This window comes from Megascapheus bottae, chromosome 5 (genome assembly GCF_031878675.1).
Source record: "Megascapheus bottae isolate mThoBot1 chromosome 5, mThoBot2.hap1, whole genome shotgun sequence".
NCBI lineage: Eukaryota > Metazoa > Chordata > Mammalia > Rodentia > Geomyidae > Megascapheus > Megascapheus bottae.
This window is the reverse complement of record NC_143513.1, coordinates 11,374,248-11,386,642: the sequence shown is the minus strand read 5'-3', so window position 1 is coordinate 11,386,642 and position 12,395 is coordinate 11,374,248. Positions and strand designations below refer to the sequence as shown.

Below are 12,395 nucleotides of genomic sequence, written 5' to 3'. Positions count from 1 at the left end.
AGGGGGTCAAGGCGTCCGAAGGCTGCTGTGCTGCTGAGTGTGCTGCATGGACGGCCTGTGTGGCGCTTCAGGCGCTCAGATCCAGAACGGGCTGACGGGTGGCGCCTTCCCTCATTGCCCCGCCCCTTTGGGGGCGGAGCCAGAGCCCATGCAGAGGCCCCTCCCTTCCTGGAAAGGGGCGGTGCCAGCCAGCTCTCCAGCGAGCGGCCCCTTCCGTTCTGTACTAGCGGGAGGCCCCTCCCTCTAGCCCCGTCCCTGGAAAGGGGCAAAGCCAGCCTGCTCCCCTTATCGGAGGTCCCTTCCCTTCCCATCCCTGGAAAGAGGAGGGACCAGCCTGCCTGCCTGCGGGAGGCCTCTCCCTCCAGCTCCGCTTAGGCTATGGAAGAGGGCGGAGCCAGTGCACCTACCTGCAATAGACCCTGCCCTGGCCTGGGAAAGGGGCGGAGTCAGCGCGCCCTCAGGTGGAAGGCCCCTCCCTCCAGCCCCGCCTAAGCCCGGGATATGGGCGGGGCTAGCTCGGGCGCCGCTGCCATCGTCGCCACGGCAACGCGGCCATTTTGGGCGCAACCGACTCAGAGGCCGGGGTCCGCATCCAGAGTGGCTCTCAGTCCGGCAGTGCGGCATGGACGGCCTCTTCGTGGAGGAGGTGGCCGCCTCGCTGGTGAGGGAGTTCCTTAGCAGGAAGGTAAGGGCCGCCTGGACCGGTCTGGGACTCTGTGGAGGAGCAGTCCTTGCCGCCATCTGAGGCCGCAGCGCCCGGTCCCGGGGGGAACTGCATCTTCCGGGGGCCATGTTTCCGATGGAACTCATTTCCCGGATTCACTTCCGCCACGCCGGCACTCCCGACAGCCTGTCGGGTTCAACCTCTCGGGTCTTTGCTCCAGGCGAGGGGCGGTGTCGGCGGGCTGGGACCCCAAGGGGCGAGTCAGCACTGGCGGCCCCGGGTGGTCTCCGCGGGATCCGCGCGTGCTCCGCGGGCGAGGGGCAGGGCCGGGGGCTCCGGGCGCACTCTGTGGGGCGAGGGGCCGCGCAAGCCGGCGAGATCCGCAGCTGGCCCAGCTCCGCGCGCCGCAGGCTGCCAGCCGGTCATCCCTGGCCGAGTCACCGGAGAGCTCACTGGGTGCCCAGAAGTTCTCCACCGACAAAGCGTTCCGGCATAGTCGGCTCAGGGGATTCTCGCCAACGTACGGATCCTTGATGGAGAATTTTGCACGTTCTGCTGTTTTGTCCTAGGGACTTTTGGAAGTGTTTGCAAATGGAGGACCCGATCCCTCACCTCTGAGAGGGGAGCGGACACTGGGGTCACCAGCATGGAGTTTGGGGCTTTGCACCAACTGACCAGGAGCTATGGATTTTGGCCTGCTCCGGGTTTCCATGTGATACGCCCATTCAGCCAGGCCAGGGCACGTTGATCAACACTCACACGGGCACAAACACGCACATGTGCACGCATACTGCGCACACACGCAACCGCTTTGAATGGAACAAAGAGGAAGGGCTTTGAAGCTATATGGTGAGGGCTAGTTTTCAGTGAGCTTGCACACATCACTCAAGATTCTGATACAGACGTGACGTGCACATAGGTATGCTATTTAGTTTTATATCTGCTTCATCATCAGAAGCCTGTTTTGGAAGTTTTGTGTGCTTTTCACAAGTTATTTCATTTTAAGTTTGGATACCAAGAAAACTTCCACTGAGGGCTTCCTTCTGCTTTTCTGGAGCACAGATGAAATTCAGAGACCACTGACATCCACTGGTGCCCTGCTGCTTCCCACTCTCATTCTGGCCTCTTTCCTATGTTTTGCCCTGTTCCACCCTGGTTGGTCAAAGTTTTTCCAGACTTCTTTGCAGATGATTTCAGTAGTCTGTCTACCAGTCATCTTGCTGATTGGTACTTAGGTTGTTGATAGCAGATGAACCTGTTTCAGGACTTAAGAACTGACCTCTGAATTAGAGGTCATCTGTCCTTGGAGGAGGTTGTGTAGCCATCTTACCTCCTGTGCCTCTGTGTTTTTTTTTTTTTTTTTTTGATTTTTTTTTTTTTTTTTACACATCAAAGCCCTGAAGGCTTGCTTGTCCCCCACTCAAAGTCACAAGCAAGAGCTGTGACTGCTATTCTCATTAGGCTTTGCACATGATTGCACAGTCACAGCCACAAGAATTCCCACTGTAGGTCCCTGTTCACTTCTCCAATTCTTTCTAACAGTCCTGAAAGAGCTATAGTACACCTCTCCCTGTTATGAGACTAGCAGGCTAAGAAATTTGGCCAGCCCATGCCATCCCTTTTGTACAAAACCCTCCAATGGCTGGTTGTAGTGGTGTCTGCCTGAAATCTCAGTACTCTGGCGGCTAAGGCTGGAGGATCATGAGCCTGGGCTACATAGATCTGGTTACAAACATACAAACAACATAGCTCTCTTTTCCTTTCACCATTATTAGACTATGCATAGGGCTCTTTGTGAGCCACCTGTCTGTTGGAACTCATCTTCCCATTGGTTCCCATTGCCTCCACTCTCTGATTACTATAGCTCCTTGAACTCAGGAGGACATCCATGATGGCCTTCTGGTGATGAGGATCTGTGGAAGTAACTTGTCTGGGGCCTCAGTTTCCTGGTGTATGTGGTTTCACTGTCACTAACTTGTCCTCTATTTGATGTCTGCCTTTCTTGTAGTCATACCTTGGACTTGTCACCAGTACTGTCTTTCCATCAGACCAGTTCCAGTTACCCCATGGTCCTTATTTCTAGCTCATTCCCCTCTTTGCCCCCAAACAAACTTTTCTTCAACTTCTTAAGTTCTGTGTTGCAGCCAACTTTATGTAGCCATCCTCCCCTTGCCCTCCTCCTACATCTTATCCATTATTAGAATGTGTACGCTATAGGAGCTCCATTGTCCTGCCCTCTGTCCAGCCTAGTCCTCTGATCTACCTGTACCTGCTCAGTTGAATGAGATCCATGTCGATGCATAGCTTTACATCCGTGGCCACTCCTCCTGTAGTGTACCAGAAAAGCCATCGACCTGGTTACACCTCTCCGGTGCTGGATTAATATTCCGAACCTTTTCTCTCAAACCCCAGAGCTCACGCTTCTTCTAATTTCATGGAGAAAACAAGCAGCATTGTCTCTCATGCTCCTGGGGATGGAGCCTTGGGCACCAAAAGTCCCCTGTGGGTGCCTTCCCCATGGTACAGGTCCAGAGGCATGACCCACTGCCATCCTCAAGGCAGCTGGACACATTTATCTTTCTTGTCTGGTATTCTAATCAGCATATATCACATTCCTACAGTTAGAACATGTGCTAACATTATCCCAGACCCTAACAACCACTAGTCTTTTCCCTTTTGTAAGAAACTTCATGGACTAGCTGTGTGTACTGTCATTCTAATGCAGTTCCCATTCTCTCAGACTTGTTTCAATCAAACATTTTCCCTTTGCCCACAGAAACTGCTTTTGTCAAGGCCATCACTGACCTCTCATTTTTACTCTTGGTTCTTCTGATGTAACAGTTGCATTTGTCACAGTTAATTTCTCTTGTCTCCTCAGAGCTTTCTTTCCTCCTCTCAGGTGGTCCCTTCTCAGAGTCCCTCCTTGTTGCCTCTGCATTCCCTAACTGGTGCATGTGGCAGGGCTCAAAGGCCCAGCCTGTTTCCCTCTTCTTCTCTTGAGATTTCTCAAGGTTATCATTCTACTGCTTGAGCCACAGAACCACTTCCAGCTCTTTCTGTGTATGTGGTATTGAGTGTCGGGGTTTTTAGTCCTTGCCTTCTGACCCTCAAGAGGGACAAGGAGAACACTCCCTGACTAAGGTGAGACTGAGAAAGGTTAGGGCCGACTGGTGGCCCACATCCAGCCCTCCCTCACCGGAGGGAAGACACTCAGGACACACCAGGGAGATCCGTCATGGCAGAAACTCGTTTATTGGGAAAATACAATGGGTAGGTATAGGATGCAGAAGCCTATTAGCATAGAGGTGGGCATGGTAGGGGGAGGTAGGTGCTGTCCGAGAGGGCGGCGGGGCCAATCCCAGAGTTAGAGGTAGCCTTACTTTACATCACAAACCACAGCCAAGCCTCCCAACCAGGTGACAGGCAGGTTGGATCTCAAGACCAGGAAATGAGCCCATTTTCCTGATGTGACGTGCCCCACATTGAGGAATCAAATCCAGGGTTTCATGTACGCTAGGCAAACACTCTACCACTAGGCCACACTCCCACCCCTCCCTAGGTTTTTTGCAGTTGTTCCTTGGATGGAACACTGTTCTTCTAGATTACCTGTATGGCTGCTCCTTTTCTCTCCATATTTTTCCTTCATTATCACTATACCTTCTGTAAAATAGAAACCCTTCCCTATACCCTCTCCTGCCCTCTAATCTCTCTTCATCCTAACATTTGCAGATGTTTTCATAGCATATTAGACTGCTGCCTTTCCCTCTATAATGTATGCTGTATGAAGGTTGATTTCAACCTGTTCCTTGCTGTTAGTTCCCTAAGATTCAAAGTCAGAAACTAGAAGACAAAATTGACAACAGAATGTTGTTCCATGATAGTTGCCTATGGCGACCCATGCCTGTCATCTCCCCGTGCAGACCTCTGCTCTTCATCTCCCTGTGGAGATCCATGTCCTTCATCTCCCTGGGGAGACCTGTGCCCCTCATCTCCCAGTCCTCCCTGTTTTGTTTCCATACTTAAGACTTACCATCTCTTCCCCACGAGTACCGGCTCTCATTCCTGCTGCATTCACACACAATAGAGCTGGCACATAGTTGGTTCAGGGACAGTGGTTGAGTAGATGGAGATTAAGGGAGCTGTGTGGAACGAAGGCCTGGCTGTCATGGGGGTCCTGCACTTTACTACTTGTCCAAAATGAGATGACAGCCTTGGCTGACCTCACCAGGCCACTATAAGATCTGAATAATAGTTGCAAAAATGACATTGAGTGTAAAGGTTATTTGAAAATGAAAAAAATCTGTGTTTGATCCTTGCAATAACCTTGTAAGGAAGGCCAGAAGAAGCCGATTGTAATGAACACCAGCAGACTTTGGTTTTTACTGCGTCAGAGAGTGGAAGGTTTTGATTTAAAATGGCAAACTGACTCAGATCTCTTCCCGCAGGGCTTAAAGAAGACATGTGTGACCATGGACCAGGAACACCCACGCTCTGATCTCAGCATAAACAGCAGACAGGACCTCCGTAAGGTTTTGCATCTGGAATTTCTATACAGAGAGAATAAGGTGTGTGCTTTAAGATGTGCACCACATCTGATCCTGCCAAAGCACTCAGGGCCCTGCCAGCTATGGCACAGGCCAGCCCTGCCTGCAGGGGAAGAAGCAGACTGTGGTGTATGCTGTGTTGGTGCTTACTTTGAGCCTGTGCCTGAGGCTGAGCTCAGCCTCTGACAGTTATCCCCTATGCTTCTCCCCACAGTAAGGGTATTTTTTAGCAAAAATATTGCATCCCCTTCCTTAGTCAGAGTGATGCCTTGGTCTTAAGGGTACTGTGACATAATTCAGCAGAAGTAGAAGGTGAGAAAGCAGACGGGCTGCACTTCCTCTGCTGGGGAGCCTCCCTGACCTGCCCCATTGTAACTGCTTTTGAGTGCCTGTAGCACTCTTGTTTGTCCCAAGAGTCAGAGTATTCGCATGGTTGCTCATGTCTGTCTTAGACTTAGCAGAAAGCCAGAGATTCTCTTCTGTTTACTCTTGTGCTCTCATATTTAACATACTGGTGATATAATGAGAAGCTAATAAATGTTTGTAGAATCAATGATTGGCAAGTGAATGAGCATATGAATGAAGCTACAATTCTGACTTGATTGTCCTTTCTAATTGGAAGATAAAATCCTCATTAAAGAATAGGTTCTCCAGCAAAGCCTGCCATGGGTTGTGTATATTGTCAGAGCCAGGAAGAAACTGGCAATTGATCATGTAGTTCTACATCTACTGTAAGTTTCAAGCAAGGAACTGCAATGTTATCCCAAGTTGAAATCCAGTATGCAAAGTAGGACATTGTGCTGTTAGAAGTGTTGGCTTTCTGGGCTGGACTCTCAAGGCTTGGTGGAACAGCTTTGAATATACCGTATGGGGTTACCTGTACTGTGGGAGGACAGAGAAAAGTGGCTATCCTAGCTCTTATAGCCAGTACAGACCAGGAGTTCTGACCCCAGTTCTATCACTGGTATAGCCCTCACAGTACAGACGAGAGGTTCTGATCCTAGTTCTATTACTGTCCAAGTCCTCACAGTACAGAGTAGGGGTTCTGATCCTAGTTTTCTCACTCTCCCAGCCCTCCCAGCCAGTACAGACTATGGGTTCTGATCCCACTTCTGTCACTGTACTGACGGTAAGGCTTATTATTGTTATTTTTAAAAATTGTAATCTTTTCAAACAAAGTCTTGACAGATTAGATTGGTATGGGGTGAGGTCTGGGCTGGTTTTTAGGTTTTTTTTGGTTATTATAGAGGTGATACACAGCGGGGTTATAGTTATATAAGTCAGGTAAAGAGTACATTTCTTTTTGGACAATGTCATCTCTTCCATTGCTCTCTCTCAGTTTTCCTTTCCCATCTCTACCCACAAATTGTGTAGTTAATTTTCAGCACAGCGTGTAGTGTATCATTGTTGCATTTGTTCACCCTCGTCCCATCATTTCTGTTATGCTCTTACCCACCCAAAGACAGACAAATGATCAAATAAGACAAAAAGAATGGAAAACAAAAACAGCAAGGAGGAAAAAACCTCTTGCTTCCATTTCTTGAAGTTCATTTCAGTAGATACTGTTTTATTGGATCAGATAAAATGCATAGGCATTGCGCCAAGACTCTTACACATGCAGAGTCACTTGCAAATCACTAAGTGTGTATCAGGGGACTGGGCAGACCTAAGGCCAGGTTTTTCACCATGAGTAAATAATGTGGGGTTTCAAATAGCTGTGTACATCTTAGAAGTTCTTGTTCCTCCCTCTGAAGAGATGAAGGCTGTGATAGGGTAAGTTGTGCCAGAGGGTTTGTGGAGCCATCACATTGGAGAATCTATCTTCCTCTCATGTTGGGCTAATAGTAGCTCCTCATCCCATGCATGCATTGTATGCTGTACTTGTGGAAGAAGACTGCAGATTTAGCAGCGGATATTCTGACTCCTCTAGGGCTCAGTTCTGAGGCAGGAGAGGGGAGAACTGCTCATTTTAGGAATGTAGGGAATGAGACTATTTGGGTACATTAGAATTTTATGTGCAATATACCTCTGCCTAATTTTCAGACATTTCTCTGCCATTTATGTTATTTTTATTCCCTCCCCTATTGTGGTTTCCCTTAGTAGCCATTCTCTTGAGAAACACAAGATACTTCCATTAGATTGAATAATGCTCTGAAAAATGCTCTGATTACTTGATGGAACTTGCAGTAATTAGCTCAGATATAACGAATTGGGGCCTATATTTTACAGAAAAATGTGGTTATTAGTCTTATCTATTGCATGATAATTTTGATATCGATTTAGCCCAAAGCTATTATGATTTTAGGAAAATCTTGTAATTTAATGTTAATGTTTCTAGTAACTTGTTTTTCCTTATAGGTATATAGTAGATTAAAATACCTAGATACTTTCCTTATAGGTATACAATAGGTTAAAATGTCTAACTAAAAATTGAGGTTTTTAGTTTGGGAGTTTGGTCTAGTGGTAGAGTGCTTGCCTAGCATGCCTGAAGACCTGGGTTTGATTCCTCAGTACCACATAGATAGAAGAAGCCAGAAGTGGTATTGTGGCTCAAGTGGTAGAGCTCTAGCCTTGAGAAAGCCCAAGGACATTGCTTAGGACCTGAATTCAAACCCTAGGACTGTCTCTCCCCCAACCCCCAAAAAATTGAGGTTTTGGAAAGTGCTGTCTAGATTCCTTTGAAAGCTATGCATTTCTTTATGTTAAATGACATGAAATCCTAAGTTATAATCCTGACAATCCCAATTCTGTCTTATTGGGAGAAAAATTAAGAAGGAAGAAAGAAATGATATCTTTCTCTTAACTCTCTTCCCTTAACTAAGCTTTGTTTAGACTTAGACAAAAATTTTTCTTGGTCTTATACTAAACAACAATAATGAAGAATAAATAAGTAAACACCTCCTGATTTTAACAGTCTGACCCAGTTGTTGAATTTGGTTCTCCTCCATTACCTTTTGGGTCTTGGTCAGAGTTCTGCAGCCCAGAGTTGAGGAATAACAAGAGCAGGTGTGGCAAAGGCCAGGTCTGCACTAAATTCTTGTCAGACACTGTGGTTCTTCTTGCAGCATCACCACATGGCACATGTCTGGCTGCAGTTCATCAGGGCCTCAGTGTTTCCAAGCAAGTGGGATGAGAATTGACATGTGGTCAGGAGACTAAAGCCAGCCTGTAGATCGTCACTTGCACAGCTGTGTCTGTTAAAATTGTTTGGGATTTTAGGAGAAATCTAGGCTTGATTCCGGCTGAGTCCATGTCCATTGGGAGTTTTAAAAACTTCTGAGAAGAATAGCACAGGAAAAGTTAGAGAATGTGGGTAACATTTAGTCCTGCTACTGAACAATTAGCATGGGAATGTAAATTGAGGTAGGCGTAACCACCTGTCCATGCTTTTCAAATTAACCTGATCAGGTTGTTTCTTTTTTTTTCTTTTTTGGCCAGTCCTGGGCTTGAGCTCAGGGCCTGAGCACTGTCCTTGGATTTTCTAGAGCTCTAGTACTTGAGCCACTTCCGGCTTTTTTTTTTTTCTTTCTATATACCGAGGAATTGAACCTGGGTCTTCTTGCATGCTAAGCAAGCACTCTACCACTAAGCCAAACTCCCAGCTCCTGATCCAGTTGTTTCTAATCACTAGTGTTTAAAGCTAAAGTTAAATGTAGAGCTCACTGTCTTAAGAAAATATGCAAGTCCCAAAAGATTATGAATCTATAGTTAATGGTTCTCTACATACATTTTTTAAATGAAAGGGTATATATTTTATTTTATTTTTATTTTATTTTATTTTTTGCCAGTCCTGGGTTTGAGCTCAGGGCCTGAGCACTGTCCTTGGACTTTCTCAAGGCTAGAGCTCTACCACTTGAGCCTCAGCACCACTTCCAGCTTTTTTCAATGTATGTGGTACAGAGGAATCGAACCCAGGTCTTCATGCATGCTAGGCAAGCACTTTAACCACTAGGCCAAACTCCCGGCCCCCAAGGGTATTATATATTTTATAAAGTTATTCTTTTTTTTTGTCAATCATGGGGCTTGAACCCAGGACTTAGGTGCTGTCCCTGAGCTCTTTTGCTCAAGGCTAGCCCTGTACTACTTTGAGCCATAGTTTCACTTCCATTTTTGGGGTGTTTAATTGGAGATAAGAGTATCACAGACTTTCCTGCCTGGCCTGGCCTCAAATCCTGATCTTCAGATCTTAGCCTCCTGAGTAGCTAGGATTATAGGCACAATCACCAGTTCCTAGCTTATAAAGTTATTCTTAAGGGGGAAAAGGGAGATGAGATTTGCTTGGACATTCCTCTGTTCTTCTCATAGTTTATTGTAATTGTTTGAGTTGTATGACAGTACATTGGGTGGTAGATTGTCTAGGGGTAGGGATTTTGTTTTTATCTCTACCTCACACAATGCCTGGCATATACACAAAACACTATGTGTTTGCTGAAAACATAGAAACATGAAAACATGAGTGAGAAGTTGGGCCGTTTATGTCAAAAAACTTCACTCTCCACTTGACTCAAACAATTAATGATTTTTTTTCCTTTTTCCTTAGGCAAGGGAAAATCCTCTAAAAACAAGCCTTGAACTCATAACCAGATACTTTCTGGATCGCTCAGATAGCAATTCAACTCAAGAAACTCTAATTCCGGCACTTCAAGTTCCAAAGAAGAACCACAGATTGCCACAGAGATGCTCAGAGAGCACACTTGTAAACATATATGACCTGGATGATGAAGACACAGGATGGAGAACATCACTGTCAGAAGCAAGCAAAGCCAGGTGTCAGCTCTCTCCATTTACCCTGGGGTCAGCTTCTGGTTGCTGCTATGGCAAAGCACTGTATGCCTTGTGGACCTGTCAGGAAGCATGCTCAAGAGAAGTACAACGAGCAGCCCCTACAGAGGTTTCCTGACTTGGGTGACATCTTAACAAACCCATCAGCTATTTTTCCCTAAAGGCACTATACAACTTCTCTCACCTCTTCCCAATCCTGCCTTGATGACAAGGGCCTTGATTTACCCCATTGTCCCCTCTGTGTCACTTCTGTGGGTGCTGGCGTGGTCTCTAGTTGACTTGATCTTAGAGTATGAGCTTGGTTCAACACAAATCAGGTTAGGCTGGCCCTTGCTGAAAGGATAGCAGACAGTCCCTGCTGCTTTTAGGAGAAAACATGAATTCCTGAGAATAAATTGCAAAATCCTGTCCATTACAAGCTCCCATTTTGTACTTCAGCACATTTAGAGTACTGTGCCGACTTAGTTTCTTGATTCAAGGAAGCTAGAGATCGTTCAGGATGTTGCTAGGCTGGCCTGAGCAGTTTCTTTATACAGTGTGCCCTAATCATAGTAAGTGAGTCCACTGCTCTCCTGTGTCCCTTGGGGCTTGGGCATTGTGGCCTAGAGGTGTCAGTATTCAGGTATGCTAGAGACCAGGGGTAGAACACAGCTGACTTCTGAGCCATCTCCAGTGAGGTTCTTTTCTATGAAGTTCTCTTGCTTTGTCTTCTAGGCTTTTTTTTTTTTTTTAACCTGTCTATCTTTAATGTTCTTTCTCACATGTTCTCTTTCCCTTTCTCATGTTCTCTCACTCTCTTTTTCTCTCTCGCTCTCTCTTTCTTCCCCCACCCCTTTCTTCTCTCCTCTCTTTCTCTGACATGAAAAGCTGGGGAATAACAAGCTTGCCATTAAGTTCTTTCCACTGTTCTTAGTCATGTGTTTTCCATGGTCACACAGTTCTGGGAGACCAAGGATGCTTTTATATCCCAAGGCAATGAAAGATGACCTTTGTCTTATCTTATTTGCTGGTCTTATTTCATAGGCTGGATTTACTTTGAAACCAAAGTATTTTCTATTTTTAACTTTTGTATAGCACTAACTAATTAGGAACCATTGTTTAGTTATAAATGGGCCTGTTGTGAATGACAGTTAAATGTAGAGTTTACTTTCACTGCTACTGACTGAGTCAGTGGACTGATATTCTCTAATGGAAATATTCCTTTGCAGACATGACAATCTTGATGGGGATGTGCTTGGTAAACCTGTATCACCCAAAAGGCCCATACACAGAGGTAATCACATGTCCACGGGCTCAGGTGGAAGCCCCTCCTTGACTTCTATGTGGGAGAAGATGGACCATCTTCCTTCACCAGAGCCTGCCATGGATGGGAAGAGGCCAGGGGAGAAGACCAGGCCCAAGGCTGGCCTAATAGTCCGAGGCATGATGGCTGGGCCCATGGCCAGCTCCCCACAGGTGAGATGCTGCTTCTGTTGTCCTTAGACTGGGCTTGGGGAACCACCTGCATTTGTAGGGACCTCATAGCCCCTGGTTGGGCAATCTGGATGGAGGTGGGGAGAACTCTTGCTTCTATTTCTCTGAACCTGCCAGCAGTGACTTACAGGTCCTTGGGCAGACCTGCCCTTAGTTTACCCATCTTGTCAGTAAAGTGTGTGCTATGATTTTGACTTAAGCCTTTTGAAGTCTTTATTCTGGCATGATTTCCTAATTTGTTGTCTTAGTTATTTGGATGATGTTGGTTACTGAGTTGTGTGGATCTTCCAGATATGGACACATATTTTTATCGTTATTAGTGTCACCACTCAGTATCTCAGAAAAGTTTTTAAGTATTGAAAACCAACATTGGCAGATAGGTTTTTCCAGGATTCTGATTTTTACCCAGCAGCTTGTGTTTCATCACTGACAAGACACCATGTGTTTCTCTTGGTGTGACAAGCACAATGTATTTTCATGAAATGCTTGTTCCATACCCGTGTCAATCTTGGTGGTTTGTTTCTGAGTAGTTCAATGAGTATGATGGCAGTTTCACTTATTGTGCCGACAGTTGCAGAAGCTCTTGACTATAGTCATTTATACTAATTAGATGACTAGAGAAGAGGTGGTTAGAGCTCTGACTGAATGAGATCCATAGCATTCATGCTTAAGCATGGACTTTCTCAAGTGAAATGAGCATTTTGTTTATTCCCTTTCATTGCCAGTGCATGGAGGTGATGATTACCTCAAATCCATATGACGTTTGGTGGTGCTACCCTGATTTGTTATGTAGGCCAACATGTTCCCACTGGTGTGTGTGTGTGTAGACAACACCATGGAGACAAAGAAGTCCTGTTATTACTGTCTCAGTCAGTTTTCTGTTGCCATAACCAAATACCTGATTCTGGATAACATGTAAAGGAAAGGGGCCT

At 46.0% G+C, this 12,395-nt stretch overlaps 1 protein-coding gene across 2 annotated transcripts in view; it reads left to right on the top strand.

Annotated features, from left to right (window-relative positions):
- Positions 1-228: 228 nt before the first annotated feature.
- The window catches only part of Mindy4 (MINDY lysine 48 deubiquitinase 4), an 80,636-nt gene continuing 68,469 nt past the window's right edge, over positions 229-12,395 (top strand). Inside the window, exons 1-4 of one of the 2 annotated variants that reach the window (XR_016535496.1) lie at positions 229-685; positions 5,110-5,229; positions 9,749-9,975; positions 11,199-11,445. Coding sequence is in view for 1 of the 2 variants with exons in the window: in XM_090332690.1 (XP_090188816.1) it covers positions 623-685; positions 5,110-5,229; positions 9,749-9,975; positions 11,199-11,445 (657 nt within the window). In the remaining variant the exon portion in view is untranslated. The remainder of the gene's footprint in view (positions 686-5,109; positions 5,230-9,748; positions 9,976-11,198; positions 11,446-12,395) is intronic. The other variant, XM_090332690.1, reaches the window with a different exon arrangement.